The following is a 17,257-nucleotide window of genomic DNA, read 5'->3' on the forward strand; positions in this document are numbered from 1 at the left end:
CAGTCGGCAGGGAGGAAGCAGAACCCATTTGGCGGAGCTACCCAGTCGGGGATATCCGGGGTATCCATCACATTTCTCCTATAACAATTCTTTCATGTATTGGTCAGCTGTATCACTCTAGCTTTAAAAAATGTGTTCCATTACATTAGAAAGGCCTTAATTTGCCCCCTGAAAAAATCTTTTGCTGTTTCCCAGAATATTTCAACTTTTTTATTAAAAAAGCAAAGCTCTCTCCATTTTTCTCTAATCCAACTTTGAAATTTAATGAGAATTTTAAGTGAAATGAGCACATGATCATGTGTCTTTAATCTCATAATACAATAGGTTTTCACTGATCAGAAAATAATCTATTCTCGAAAATGTATTAAATGTTTTAGATTCACAAGTAAAATATCACTGATCAGGATTCTGAATCCGCTAAATATTTAATTGAAGAGATTTACAAAATTCTGAGAGAATCTTAGCTTCTTTATTAAGCCATCTTGACAATCTTGATCTTATCTTATTTTGGATGCATAGACATGTTTAGATTATCTGCCAATATTAAATTTGATCCTGCAAAGGCCAATAGCTTTTTATATAGTTTATTCCAGAAATCTATGTCCAAGTGATTAGGACCATAAAGGTTGCAAAGAACGAACAGCTAGATTACGAGTTTTGCGTTATGACTCAAATAGCTTTGTTATGGCCCATATTGCTGCTTTTTCCATAACGCCGCTATTACAAGTCTTGTAGGTATAGGTGTACCGCACACCTTTTTAGCCATCACGCAACATCAGTACTGCACTTTTTCAAAGGGACTCCCATAGCGCCGGTATTACGAGTTTTGCGGTGAGGCTAAAAAGTGAGTGGTACACTCCATAACCACAAGATTCGTAACGCCATCTAAAGTCAGTAGTTATGAGTTTTATGTTACAAAGCTGTAACATAAAACTCATAACTAAAGTGTTACAAAGTACACTAACACCCATAAACTACCTATTAACCCTCCCGCATCGCAAACACTAAAATAAAATTATTAACCCCTAATCTGCCGCTCCAGACATCGCCACCACTAAAAAAAAATATTAACCCCTATTCCGCTGCTCCCCGACATCGTCGCCACTATAATAAACCTATTAACCCCTAAACTGCCGCCCTCCAGCATCACAAATACTATTTAAATATTATTAGCCCCTAATCTGCCGTTCGCCCACACAACCGCAATTAAAAACCTATTAACCACTAAACCGCAAGCCTCCCACAAAGAAATATACTAAAATAAATTATTAACCCCTAAACATCTGACCTCCCACATCACTAACTCTACATAAATATATTAACCTCTAATCCTAACCCTAACCCTAAGTCTAACCCTAAACCTAATGTAACCCTAACACCTCCTAACTTAAATATAATTAAAATAAATCTAAATAAACCTTACAATTATTAACTAAATAATTCCTATTTAAAAATAAATATAAACTTACCTGAAAAATAAAACCTTAGCTAGCTACAATGTAACTAATAGTTACATTGTAGCTATCTTAGGTTTTATTTTTATTTCACAGGTAAGTTTGTATTTATTTTAACTAGGTAGACTAGTTAGTAAATAGTTATTAACTATTTAATAACTATCTAGTTAAAATAAATACAAAATTACCTGTAAAATAAAACCTAACCTGCCTTACACTAAAACCTTACATTACAATAAAATGAAATAAATTAAACTAATACAATACAATTTACTAACTTACAAAAAAATAAACACTAAATTACAAAAATAAAAGACGAAATTATCAAAAATAAAAACGAATTACTCCTACTCTAATAGCCCTATCAAAATAAAAAAGCCCCCCCCAAATAAAAAAAATCCTAGCCTACACTAAACTGCCAATGGCCCTTAAAAGGGCCTTTTGCAGGGCATTGTCCCAAAGAAATCAGCTCTTTTACCTGTAAAAAAAAAATACAAACACCCACAACAGTAAAACCCACCACCCACCCAACTAAACCCCCCAAATAAAAACCTATCTAAATAAACAATTATCGAAGTCCAGACATCCATCCTCATCCAGCCGGCAAAGTCATCTTCCAGGCGGCAAAAGTCTTCATTCGGGCGGCCTCTTCCATCTTCATTCAGCCGGAGAAGTCCTCATCCAGACGGCAAGAAGTCTTCATCCAGACGGCATCGTCTATCTTCATCCATCCGGAGCGGGTCCATCTTCAATACATCTGACGCGGAGCATCCTCTTTCTATGGTCCTCGCTGGAAAATGAAGGTTCCCTTTAAGTGACGTCATCCATGATGGCGTCCCTTACATTCCTATTGGCTGAAAGATAGAATGAGAGCTCAATCCTATTGGCTGATTGGATCAGTCCAATAGGATGAAAGCTAAATCCTATTGGCTGATTGCAACAGCCAATAGGATTTTTTCCCCTTTAATTCCTATTGGCTGATAGAAATCTTTCAGCCAATAGGAATGTAAAGGACGCCATCCTGGATGACGTCACTTAAAGGGAACCTTAATTTTCCAGCGATGACCATAAGAAGAGGATGCTCCACGCCGGATGTCTCGAAGATGGACCCACTCCGCGCCGGATGGATGAAAATAGAAGATACCGTCTGGATGAAGACTTCTTGCCATCTGGATGAGGACTTCTCCGGCTGGATGACGATGGAAGAGGCCACCCACATGAAGACTTCTTGCCGCCTGGAAGATGACTTTGCCGGCTGGATGAGGATGGATGTCTGGACTTCGATAACTGTAAGTGGATCGTCAGGGGTTAGTGTTAGGTTTTTAAGTTTTTTTTGGGTTAGGGTTTTGGGCAATGTAAAAGAGCTAAATGCCCTTTTAAGGGCAATGCCCATCCAAATAACCTTTTCAGGGCAATGTTTAGCTTAGGTTTATTTAGATAGGTTTTTATTTGCAGGGTTTGGTTGTTTGTATTTTTTTTTTCTACAGGAAAAAGAGCTGATTTCTTTCTTCAATGCCCCGCAAAAGGCCCTTTTAAGGGAAATAGGTGGTTTAGTGTAGGCTAGGGGTTTTTTTATTTGGGGGGGGGGGGGGGCTTTTTTATTTTGATAGGGCTATTAGATTAAGAGTAATTCATTTTAAAATAAATACAAACTTACTGTGAAATACAAATAAAATTTAACACCTAGATTACAAGATTTGCGGTAATCTGAAAAAGCAGCGTTAGCCAGGTCTAACACTGCTTTTTCACTACTGCTGGTATTACGAGTCTTGAAGGTTTAGGGTCACTGCACACTTTTTTTGGCTTACCGCAAATCGACTTACGTAAATTGAGTATAGTCTTTTTTCAATGGGACTTGCATACCGCTGGTATTACGAGTCTGTCCTGGGAGGCCAAAAAAGTGAGCGGTAGACCCTATCCTGCAAAATTTCTACCGCATTTGAAAGTCAGTAGTTATGAGTTTTACACTACAAAACCATAGCATAAAACTCTTAACTAAAGTGCTAAAAAGTACACTAAACACCCAGAAACTACCTATAAAAACCCTAAACCAAGGCATCGCAAACACTATATTAAAAATATTAACCCCTAATCTGCCGCTCCGGACATCGCCGCCACCTACATTATACTTATGAACCCCTAATCTGCTGTCCCCAACATCGCCGACACCTACATTATATTTATGAACCCCTAATCTCCCCTCCCCAATGTCACCACAACCTACCTACATTTATTAACCCCTAATCTGCCGTCCCCAACGTCGCCGCCACTATTCTAAATTTATTAACCTCTAAACCTAAGTATAACTCTAACCCCCCCTAACTTAAATATAATTTAAATAAATATAAATAAAATTCCTATTATTAACTACATTTTCCTACTTAAAACTAAATACTTACCTATAAAATAAACCCTAAGCTAGTTACAATATAACTAATAGTTACATTGTAGCTAGCTTAGGGTTTATTTTTATTTTACAGGCAAGTTTGTATTTATTTTAACTAGGTAGAATAGTTATTAAATAGTTATTAACTATTTAATAACTACCTAGCTAAAATAAATACAAATTGACCTGTAAAATAAAAAAGTTACACTAACACCTAACACTACACTACAATTAAATTAATTACCTACATTAAATACAATTAAATAAATTAAATACAATTATCTAAAGTACAAAAAAACAACCCTAAATTACAGAAAATAAAAAACAAATTACAGATCTTTAAACTAATTACACCTAATCTAAGAGCCCTATCAAAATAAAAAAGCCCCCCCAAAATAAAAAAACCCTAGCCTACAATAAACTACAAATAACCCTTAAAAGGGCCTTTTGCAGGGCATTGCCCCAAAGAAATCAGCTCTTTTTCCTGTAAAAGAAAATACAAACAACCCCCCCAACAGTAGAACCCACCACCCACACAACCAACCCCCCAAATAAAAAGCTACCTAAAAAAACTAAGCCCCCCATTGCCCTGAAAAGGGCATTTGGATGGGCATTGCCCTTAAAAGGGCAGTTAGCTCTTTTGAAGGCCCAAACCCTTATCTAAAAAATAAACCCACCCAATACACCCTTTAAAAAACCTAACACTAACCCCCTGAAGATCGACTTACTGTTCTGAAGACCCGACATCCATCCTCAAGGAAGCGGCAGAAGTCCTCATCCAACCAGGCCAAAGTCCTCAACGAAGCCGGGAGAAGTCTTCATCCAAGCCGGTCGAAGTGGTCCTCCAAACGGGCAGAAGTCTTCATCCAGACGGCATCTTCTATCTTCATCCATCCAGCGCGGAGCGGGTCCATCTTCAAGACATCCAACGCGGAGCATCCTCTTCTTCCGACGGCTAACACTGAATGAAGGCTCCTTTAAATGACGTCATCCAAGATAACGTCCCTTCAATTCCGATTAGCTGATAGAATTCTATCAGCCAATCGGAATTAAGGTTGAAAAAATCCTATTGGCTGATGCAATCAGCCAATAGGATTGAAGTTCAATCCTATTGGCTGATCCAATCAGCCAATAGGATTGAGCTTGCATTCTATTGGCTGTTCCAGTCAGCCGGATGGATGAAGATAGAAGATGCCGTCTGGATGAAGATTTCTGCCCATCTGGAGGACCACTTTGCCTGGCTTGGATGAAGACTTCTCCCGGCTTCGTTGAGGACTTCGGCCCGGTTGGATGAGGACTTCTGCCGCTTCCTTGAGGATGGATGTCGGGTCTTCAGAACAGTAAGTTGATTTATTTAATTGTATTTAATGTAGGTAATTAATTTAATTGTAGTGTAGTGTTAGGTGTTAGTGTAACTTTTTTATTTTATAATAGTTTTATTTAGGTGGCGGCGATGTTAAGGGCGGCAGATTAGGGGTTAATAACATTATGTAGGTGGCGGTGATGTCAGGGGCGGCAGATTAGGGATGTTTAGACGAGGATAATAACACGGGAATAACATTTGTCTAACTCAAAAGTAATTCACACATTTAGTGAATCAAGGCCATTGTGTCTTGTGCTTGGGATCAGTTTTGCTACATGGTTAGAACTGAAGAGAAAAGACTGTCTAAGGGGTTGAAACAGCCCCTCCATTTATTTATATTTATACATTTTGGGGACTATTTAAAACCTGTCCTGCTGCTACATAACTCCTATTAATCCTGTCCCTACCTAAAACTGTGTGACCAGCAGTAGATAAAGAAGATAAGGTAGAGGGAAATGTATATAACTATACTAGAGCACTCAGATGTTCTGTGATATGGCCTCAACTTATGAGGTCTGTCCCACTTAAACCCCCAGAAATGTCCAACCATGCTCATAGTCTTCACAACCTTGTCCTCCGACCGCCTTGTACCAACTCATGGATAACCCTGAACCTACCCCTAGGCTGCTCTGCTATGTCCTAAACTGCTGAGACTCTGTCTCCCTCTTAAATACATATATATAACAGTAAATGCTGGGAAAAGTGGCCACTGAGATAAATGTTAATGAGATTGGTAACTCAGAGAGGAAGATAAAAAGGTGAAGTGAATTGGAGTGAGCAGGGTTTAGAAAGAATGTTGGTAGTATGTGAGGCAGAAGAGGGATTAATGACTGTATATCTTCTCTCTCAACATGGAACTAATGCTCATATCATACATTCCAAGATGTCAATTCCCAAAATAGTGACATCTTTGGAGCATGCCCTGAAGCTACATCATGTTTTAAGATAATGTAAAGGATGCATCAGTGATATCAGCACGTTTTACCTTCACATGTTGACAGTGATGGGTCCCAGCCATAGTAATGACACTGACTGTTTGCAGAGCCTGACAAACTGTAGCCAACTGGGCATGATAACTGGACTCTCTCACCCTCTTTATATTCTTGCTTTGTAGATATTAATTTGCCCCCTTCTGGTATAGTACATGTGATGTCTAGGAGAAAAAAGACAAACGTGTGAATGTGTTATACTGTATCGAAATCAGTATCTCATATGAATGATATCTTATTTGTCTTTAAGCTACTGGGCGTCCTTTAGCTTTGTTTAGCATGTTTAGCAAGTAGTGTTTTTCATAAGCATGTTAGAAAATAGATTAGCAAATGTTATAATTCAGCTAGCATGATACGTTACCTATTTATTATGTACTTTAGATTTATTATTTTTAATAATATATTTTGCTACTTCATTTTAAAAATAATATACATAACTTTTGGGTACTAGAGATGACAGGTAATGACTTTAAAGGAATATTAAATAATAAATACATTTTATTCACCTCCCTCTAATCATGGGTGCTGCCATTTTGGAACCTACAGTATGTTACACTGCAGGTATCTGAAGGAGATTTACTGCGCATGTGCAAACAGGTCAAAGATTTAAATATGGCGGCACCCATGACTAGAGAGTGATGCGGGGAATAATCTCAATACTATGCTTAGAATAAGGGGCATATTTATCAAGCTCTGTATGGAGCTTGATGCCCCTTGTTTATGCTGCTCCATAACTTATCCGCCTGCTCTGAAGCGGCGGACAGAAATCAGCCTGATCGAATACGATCGGGTTGATTGACACCCCCTGCTAGCTGCCGATTGGCCGCAAATCTGCAAGGGGCGGCATTGCACCAGCAGTTCAAAAGAACTGCTGGTGCAATGATAAATGCAGACTGCGTAAGTGCCACTTTGTATCATGTCCGCTCGCACATTGGTAAATAGGCCCCTAAGTATCCCTTAATAAGGACAACTGCTCCTTCAGAATTTGTGTTTCTGAAAGTTCATTATATTTTCAATGTTTTTCTAACAGTGTCAGACGATCTTAATTGTCTTTAATTATTGAAAGTATTAAGTAATTGACAGTATTGAAAGCCATTGCTTTGTTTTAAATGCTGTTTCCCTGATGTAAGGGATTGGAAACTTTCCATGCTTAATGTGTTAGCAGTTTATTTGCTTTTAGACAACATTTCTACAGTAAATATATCTAGTATATATACATAAATATTACATATATATCCCTGTATTTTTTTATGTTTCCCACTATTTGCATCTAGTTAAAAAAGTCAAAGTTTTTCTCACCAACATTCACTGCTTCTCACATAATACAATTATCATGAGTAAACAGTGTTTTTCTAAATTTCCCTCAGTTCCCCCATGACAGTAGTGAGGGACAAAAGATAAGAAGCCACTGGGGTATTTTGTATCAATGGTTGGTACCTGTAGCGCCCTCTCTAGTAAGGGACAGGAGGGAATCAGCTAATGTTACTTTATACATAATGTTGAGTGTTTCATACTGTGAGCAACACAACTGTAGCCACTAGTCAAGTGATCTGATATGTAACAGAAGGTTAGTAAGTGCCCTGTCTATAATGTCACACAGCACTGTGTATTGTACATGATAAACACATAAAACAAACTTACCAGTACACTGGGGGGTATGTTGCCATCCATCTGTAAGACACTGCACATGTTCACCCCTGCTGCGCCTCGGACTCACAAATCCTTCATCACATTGATATCGCAAATATTCACCAACACTAAATGAACTTTTTTTTGGCTGGTACCTCCCATGATCCAAAGCTGTGATTGTGCAGTTCTCTGATAACAAGAACAAAGTAATTACTTTTTCTCTGGATAGCGCTTTAGGACACAAGGAAACTTAGCAGTGGAAGAACAAAATACTGTAAATGTACTGCAAAATTTGCATTTGTTTGCAGTCTATAGACATACCCCTTAAAAACACTCCTTGGCATTTTTATCTTATCTCCTCTACTATGGCCAGTTGTGGTCAAATATATTTGACCTCCTGCATTGATTACACAATCACTATGTTGTACTGTCATAAAATACAAAGGATAAACCAACAAAATAAGTAACTTAAGTGCATAACAACACTGTTTTCACTGTGCAGGATTAAATATTTTGGCCTAGTTTGCAAATGGTACATTATTTATCAAGCTCCGAATGGAGCTTGATGCCCCGTGTTTCTGACAAAGACCGCTGCTCCATAACCTGTCCGCCTGCTCCGAGCAGGCGGACAGACATCGGCAGAAATCAACCCGATCGAGTACGATCGGGTTGATTGACACCCCCCTGCTGGCAGCCTATTGGCCGCAAGTCTGCAGGGGGCGGCGTTGCACCAGCAGCTCTTGTGAGCTGCTGGTGCAATGCTGAATACGGCAAGCGTATTGCTCGCCGTATTCAGCGAGGTCTGGCGGACCTGATCCGCACTGTCAGATCAGGTCCGCCAGAGTTTGATAAATTGGGGCCAAAGGCTCAAATAAAAATAGAGAAGCGCTCAACCTGGGAACGAACAATAGCATAATAGCTTGTTCTATCACTGGTTACCACCCTAGGAGCAGCCTCTTTTAGATCAATGTGCCTTTCACAGAGAAGAACTTTCCTGTAGCATATCAGTCTGAAAATACCAGGCAATCCCTCTCTGAATGAAGATTTGAGGTCTCAAGTTTTAGAAAAAAAAAAGCAAAAGGCTTTAACATAGAGATACATACATATACTATACATCATGGGGCCGAATTATCAAGCTCCGAATGGCTCGCCGGAAACAGAAGTTATGCCTCTGAGGCTGCGGTCTTCAATCCGCCTGATCCTATTCGTTCAGGCTGATTAATACCCCCTGCTAGCGGACGATTGGCTGCAAATCTGCAGGGGGCAGCATTACACAAGCAGTTCACCAGAACTGCTTGTACAATGATAAATGCCAACAGCATATGCTGTCCACATTTATCGATGTGCGGCAGACATGATACGCTACATCATATCATGTCAGTCCGCACTGTAATAAATCGGCCCCATGTCTAAAGATGTATATGTATGTGTATATATACAGTATATATATATATATATATATATATATATATATATATATATATATATATATATATATATATATATATATATATATATATATATATATATATATATATATATATATATATATATATAGAAGGTGTAGTAGCACTCCAGCTTCAAATAGCTCCGTTGAGCTCTCCTTGCCCCGGGTGCACTTCAAGAGTATAGATAAAGCAGCAAAAGAGGAAGTCACTCACAGGGTCTTGAAAAAAGATAAAGTATTTATTTTTGACGTTTCGGCATAGCAACCAGAAGCTCAGTAGTGTAAACCAAGTGAAAGTTAAAAACATAGTGAAAGTTAAAATCACAAGCAAAACAGATTGTTAGGAGCAATATACAAATACAAACATGGGTTTAAACAAAAAATGTTAACAACCAAACAAGCAGTAGGCTGCTGAGGAACTGATCATAAACCTCAGCAGCCACATACTCACAGATGAAGAAAGCAGTGTCCTAAACAAGGGCCTCTCTTTTGTGCCAACTTCCCAACCGGACAACTTTGATCTTTATGTGGACGTTCAGAGATTCTCTAGGACCTTAAAACTAAAGGAACATTTTGGCAATACTAACAGTACAGAAACAGGCACCAAATTTAGGGGTAAAAGCACCTATGACCCAAACAGCCACAATGCATCAATTAAGACTTTTTCTAGACTGCTATGGCAGGAATGTGAAGAAAATTGTATAAAACGCAAACAATACAGACACAATTTAACCATCAAAGAAAGAGAAGCTTTGAGAACATTACAAGAGGACAACAGCATAGTTCTAAGGGAGGCAGACAAAGGTGGTGCTGTAGTCCTGCAAGACTACACCGATTACAAGAAAGAGGTAATGCGACAATTAGAGGACAAGGACACCTACTGCCCGCTACGAGGTGATCCTAGCAAACAATTCAAGACAATATTGGATGAGATGATACAACTGTTACTCAAGAACAATTATATTGATACCAACACCAGCGAGTACATGATGGTAAAATTCCCTAGAATACCGGTTCTCTACATGCTACCTAAAGTACAAAAAAGCTTGGACACTCCCCCTGGGAGACCTATTGTGTCAGCTGTCGCCTGTCGGCTCTCTTCTACAACTAATAGCAACCTATATTGACTATATTCTACAACCTATTGTCCGCAACGTACCCTCTTTCCTCTTGAATTCAGCATCCATGCTCAAATTAATACTGGACTTACCTCCTCTCACTGAAAATACACTGCTGGTCACACTGGATGTGACCAGTCTTTACACGGTTATTCCTCACCAGGAGGGCATAGCGGCCACAAGACGACAACTTCTCAAGTATCCGTATGTTGGGCCCCCCCCGGATGTCATATGTGAAATGCTGAGACTATGTCTAGAACTCAATTATTTCCGCTTCAAAAGATCTTTCTACCTACAAGCGGCTAGAACGGCGATGGGGTCTAACATGGCCCCATCATACGCCAACCTGTTCATGGCGGAGTTTGAGGATCAAGGCACCCAATTGTTCAAAGACAACAGAGTGCCAATATTCAAGAGGTACATTGATGACCTGTTTCTGCTGTGGACAGACACAGAGGATCAACTACTAGCCTGGTTCGAGGAACTCAACAAGGTACATCCGACAGTCAACTTCAAGCTTACATATGACAAACAAGCAATAGACTTCCTTGACATAAACATTTTCAAGCATTCTGATAAGTTAAACACTACCCTCTTCAGTAAACCAACGGACAAGAATTCCGTCCTTCATGAAACCAGTTGCCATCCACCCAGCCTTAAGAAGGCACTCCCACTATCCCAATTCAAGAGGGTAGCTAGGAATAATACCACTGAGGAGCTGAAAGAAGCACAACTGGTTGACATGATGACTAAATTCAGACGGAGGGGATACAACCACAACAATCTCTTAAACAGTATAATGGCAGTATCGGACACAGCGCAAAAGGACCTGCTAGCTGGTACTAATGCTACCACATCTGAGGATAGACTCACGTTTACCACCACCTATACAAAGAATAAAGAAGGGAATGCTGATACCCTTAAGCAAAACTGGGGACTCTTATCATCTGATAAAGACTTACCTTTCAAATGCATGCCCCCACCCAGAATTGGGTACCGCAGAGCTACCTCACTGAGGGATCAGCTAATAAAAACTGACCCCAGGAACTGTTACAGCAATGACACCTGGCGTAAAACTAAGAAAGGTTGTTTTAGGTGCCTGGGTTGCACCACCTGTGGAGGTCTCTCTACAGGTAGCTTCTTCATCCATCCGTATTCCACCAGAAAGTTTAAGATCAAACACAGGGTAACCTGTACCACAACATTCATTGTATACCTCCTGCATTGTGTGTGCGGGATGTTTTATGTAGGAAAAACGGTGGATGACTTAAGGACCAGAATGGCCAACCACTGGTCCACGATTTTGAAGCATTGGATAAAGGCACATCAGATCAGCAGGTGGCACGGCATTTTGTGGAAGCAGGACACAAGGTAACCGACCTTAAATACATCATTATCGACCACATCCCCCCACTAAGCAGGGGGGGTGACAGGGCTAAAATTCTCTTACAAAGAGAGTCAAGATGGATTTTCAATCTTGGGACAATGACCCCCCCGGGGGCTCAATGTCCACCTTGACTGGCACTGCTGTTTATAGGGACAAGACTCTCTAATGAACCACCTCTCTATTTTCAAGACTCTTCCTGCCTTTGGTTCTATCGGACATTATCTAATCAAGTAAGGTACACCATATAAGGGACTGCCTCTAACTATGTGTTTAGGTTCTCTTGGGTATTTTCTTAAGTTATGTTTTTGAAGTGTACTATGTTCTTTGAAGTGTACTTTGTTTAAGTTGTCCTATTTTTTGCTTTGCTAAGTTGTCTAATATCTTCCCTTGGGTATCTGCATTGGTTATGTGCCGTGGCATGGAGTGTGTGATAACGACTATCACTGCAGGTTCGACCAGGCTTGTGTGTTTTGCCTCTATGCCTCGCTACTTCTACCTGCATGAAATGACAGGGGGGACTTAAGAAGACCGCTATTGGTAGTTCTATACCTGGGCTCCGCAAATTGTCCAGTAGTTCATTACCTGTACTTTATGATATGATATGATTGAGGCTGTATATGGCTATGTGTATTTATGCTGTGTGATTACGGTCACCCTGGTGATTAACGCTATCTGCATGATAATATACTACTTACTGCTTGTTTGGTTGTTAACATTTTTTGTTTAAACCCATGTTTGTATTTGTATATTGCTCCTAACAATCTGTTTTGCTTGTGTTTTTAACTTTCACTATGTTTTTAACTTTCACTTGGTTTACACTACTGAGCTTCTGGTTGCTATGCCAACGGGGCTTGACCTTGTGTCATGTGATGTGGTTTTACTTCCGGGTGCCAGGGTGTTTACCACACTGTTTGTTTGCTGTGCAGGGGTATTTAAGGGGGGTGAGTATACTGTTTCACACTGTGCTGTTTTTTGAGAAAGGGGTAACACCCGAAACGTCAAAATAAATACTTTATCTTTTTGCAAGACCCTGTGAGTGACTTCCTCTTTGCTGCTTTATCTATACTCTTGAAGTGCACCCGGGGCAAGGAGAGCTCAACACCTTATATACTACACCTTATATATATATATATATATATATATATATATATATATATATATATATATATATATATATACTGTATATATATGTGTGTATATATCTATACCTATATATATTCATGTGTGTGTATGTATATATATATATATATAAATATATATATATATTTATATATTCATATATGCTTGTGTGTGTATAAGTGTATATATAGATATATTTTGTACAAAAATAACATCAGATATATGTAGAAATATATATTTATGAATAAATAGAATATATTATTTTCTATGTGAAGAACATTGGAATATGAAATATTCATATTTACCACAGTTACCACACATGAGAATATGCAATCGGGTTTGCGTGAGAGTGGAGAGTTTTTTTCCCACTTTTATTTCTCCAATGACTTCCATGGGGGAATACGTAAATGTGCACGCAATATTCTAAGTTCGGCTTTTTGCGCTCGTCGGGTTTACTTTCAACTCATAATACTAGCGCAACCCGATGCACAAAAAAAGCTTACTTCTAGAGCAATTAACGATCGAACAAGAGCATTAATTAGTGCTCCACTTGTAATCTGGCACAAATGTGAAAAGGTTAGGCAAATTGCAATACACAAAGAGGAATTACTTTCTCAAGGTAGATTTCAGGAAAATGAAGCAAAACAAATATTGAATATAAATTAGAACAAAAAAATTTGGGGTCATTACTGCAAAAATGAAAATTGTGATGGACAAACTATAATTTAATTTTTTTGCGTGATCTGCAGTAAGAGGTTCTTTAGATACTGAGATTGGATGAAATAAAATCAGTTTAATATACTATGCAAAGATATAGAGTAAACGGCAGCTTCTTGTACTGGACAGTACAGCAATCAATTGTAGAGATAATAATTCTCTCTCAACCCTCACCACACTGTTTTTGGTTCTTACTGTGACCTTTGTTGGAGAAGTGTTTTTTTTTTTTTGTTTAATTTTTTTTTTAATTATTTCACCATCCCACTTTCAGAAGTTCATTAGTTCATGTGACAGGGAATTTAGTAAATTAATACATAATAAATACAGTACAAATAAATCGATTAATTTTTTTTTTTTTAAATTTTGCATAATTTGACTATTACTTTTAAAGGCCTAGATTTAGAGTTCGGCGGTAGCCGTCAAAACCAGCGTTAGAGGCTCCTAACGCTGGTTTTGGCCGCCCGCTGGTATTTGGAGTCAGTGATTAAAGGGTCTAACGCTCACTTTACAGCCGCGACTTTTCCATACCGCAGATCCCCCTACGCCATTTGCGTAGCCTATCTTTTCAATGGGATCTTCCTAACGCCGGTATTTAGAGTCGTTTCTGCAGTGAGCGTTAGAGCTCTAACGACAAGATTCCAGCCGCCTGAAAATAGCAGGAGTTAAGAGCTTTCTGGCTAACGCCGGTTTATAAAGCTCTTAACTACTGTACCCTAAAGTACACTAACACCCATAAACTACCTATGTACCCCTAAACCGAGTTCCCCCCACATCGCCGCCACTCGATTAAAATTTTTAACCCCTAATCTGCCGACCGCCACCTACGTTATACTTATGTACCCCTAATCTGCTGCCCCTAACACCGCCGACCCCTGTATTATATCTATTAACCCCTAACTTGCCCCCCACAACGTCGCCGCAAGCTACTTAAAATAATTAACCCCTAATCTTCCGACCGCAAATCGCCGCCACCTACGTTATCCCTATGTACCCCTAATCTGCTACCCCTAACATCGCCGACCCCTATGTTATATTTATTAACCCCTAATCTGCCCCCCTCAACGTCGCCGACACCTACCTACACTTATTAACCCCTAATCTGCCGACCGGAGCTCACCGCTATTCTAATAAATGTATTAACCCCTAAAGCTAAGTCTAACCCTAACACTAACACCCCCCTAAGTTAAATATAATTTTTATCTAACGAAATAAATTAACTCTTATTAAATAAATAATTCCTATTTAAAGCTAAATACTTACCTGTAAAATACATCCTAATATAGCTACAATATAAATTATAATTATATTATAGCTATTTTAGGATTAATATTTATTTTACAGGCAACTTTGTAATTATTTTAACCAGGTACAATAGCTATTAAATAGTTAAGAACTATTTAATAGTTACCTAGTTAAAATAATAACAAATTTACCTGTAAAATAAATCCTAACCTAAGATATAATTAAACCTAACACTACCCTATCAATAAAATAATTAAATAAACTACCTACAATTACCTACAATTAACCTAACACTACACTATCAATAAATTAATTAAACACAATTGCTACAAATAAATAAAATTAAATAAACTATCTAAAGTACAAAAAATAAAAAAGAACTAAGTTACAGAAAATAATAAAATATTTACAAACATAAGAAAAATATTACAACAATTTTAAACTAATTACACCTACTCTAAGCCCCCTAATAAAATAACAAAGCCCCCCAAAATAAAAAATTCCCTACCCTATTCTAAAATACAAATATTACAAGCTCTTTTACCTTACCAGCCCTGAACAGGGCCCTTTGCGGGGCATGCCCCAAGAATTTCAGCTCTTTTGCCTGTAAAAAAAAACATACAATACCCCCCCCCAACATTACAACCCACCACCCACATACCCCTAATCTAACCCAAACCCCCCTTAAATAAACCTAACACTACCCCCCTGATGATCTTCCTACCTTGTCTTCACCATGCCAGGTTCACCGATCCGTCCTGGCTCCAAGATCTTCATCCAACCCAAGCGGGGGCTAGACATCCACTGAAGAAGTCCAGAAGAGGGTCCAAAGTCTTCCTCCTATCCGGCAAGAAGAGGACATCCGGACCGGCAAACATCTTCTCCAAGCGGCATCTTCTATCTTCTTCCATCCGATGACGACCGGCTCCATCTTGAAGACCTCCAGCGCGGATCCATCCTCTTCTTCCGACGACTAGACGACGAATGACGGTTCCTTTAAGGGACGTCATCCAAGATGGCGTCCCTCGAATTCCGATTGGCTGATAGGATTCTATCAGCCAATCGGAATTAAGGTAGGAATTTTCTGATTGGCTGATGGAATCAGCCAATCAGAATATAGTTCAATCCGATTGGCTGATCCAATCAGCCAATCAGATTGAGCTCGCATTCTATTGGCTGATCGGAACAGCCAATAGAATGCGAGCTCAATCTGATTGGCTGATTGGATCAGCCAATCGGATTGAACTATATTCTGATTGGCTGATTCCATCAGCCAATCAGAAAATTCCTACCTTAATTCCGATTGGCTGATAGAATCCTATCAGCCAATCGGAATTCGAGGGACGCCATCTTGGATGACGTCCCTTAAAGGAACCGTCATTCGTCGTCTAGTCGTCGGAAGAAGAGGATGGATCCGCGCTGGAGGTCTTCAAGATGGAGCCGGTCGTCATCGGATGGAAGAAGATAGAAGATGCCGCTTGGAGAAGATGTTTGCCGGTCCGGATGTCCTCTTCTTGCCGGATAGGAGGAAGACTTTGGACCCTCTTCTGGACTTCTTCAGTGGATGTCTAGCCCCCGCTTGGGTTGGATGAAGATCTTGGAGCCAGGACGGATCGGTGAACCTGGCATGGTGAAGACAAGGTAGGAAGATCATCAGGGGGGTAGTGTTAGGTTTATTTAAGGGGGGTTTGGGTTAGATTAGGGGTATGTGGGTGGTGGGTTGTAATGTTGGGGGGGGGTATTGTATGTTTTTTTTTACAGGCAAAAGAGCTGAAATTCTTGGGGCATGCCCCGCAAAGGGCCCTGTTCAGGGCTGGTAAGGTAAAAGAGCTTGTAATATTTGTATTTTAGAATAGGGTAGGGAATTTTTTATTTTGGGGGGCTTTGTTATTTTATTAGGGGGCTTAGAGTAGGTGTAATTAGTTTAAAATTGTTGTAATATTTTTCTTATGTTTGTAAATATTTTATTATTTTCTGTAACTTAGTTCTTTTTTATTTTTTGTACTTTAGATAGTTTATTTAATTTTATTTATTTGTAGCAATTGTGTTTAATTAATTTATTGATAGTGTAGTGTTAGGTTAATTGTAGGTAATTGTAGGTAGTTTATTTAATTATTTTATTGATAGGGTAGTGTTAGGTTTAATTATATCTTAGGTTAGGATTTATTTTACAGGTAAATTTGTTATTATTTTAACTAGGTAACTATTAAATAGTTCTTAACTATTTAATAGCTATTGTACCTGGTTAAAATAATTACAAAGTTGCCTGTAAAATAAATATTAATCCTAAAATAGCTATAATATAATTATAATTTATATTGTAGCTATATTAGGATGTATTTTACATGTAAGTATTTAGCTTTAAATAGGAATTATTTATTTAATAAGAGTTAATTTATTTCGTTA

The 17,257-nt window shown here is 38.8% G+C and overlaps 1 protein-coding gene across 1 annotated transcript in view; it reads right to left on the reverse strand.

Annotated features, from left to right (window-relative positions):
- The window catches only part of LOC128641198 (uncharacterized), a 434,766-nt gene that overhangs the window by 251,978 nt on the left and 165,531 nt on the right, over positions 1-17,257 (reverse strand). Inside the window, exons 6-7 of the mRNA XM_053693764.1 lie at positions 7,834-8,010; positions 6,189-6,356 (exon numbers count right to left, since the gene is read on the reverse strand). Of these exons, the coding sequence (XP_053549739.1) occupies positions 6,189-6,356; positions 7,834-8,010 (345 nt within the window). The remainder of the gene's footprint in view (positions 1-6,188; positions 6,357-7,833; positions 8,011-17,257) is intronic.

Source organism: Bombina bombina, chromosome 10, assembly GCF_027579735.1.
Source record: "Bombina bombina isolate aBomBom1 chromosome 10, aBomBom1.pri, whole genome shotgun sequence".
In the NCBI taxonomy this organism is placed as follows: Eukaryota; Metazoa; Chordata; class Amphibia; order Anura; family Bombinatoridae; genus Bombina; species Bombina bombina.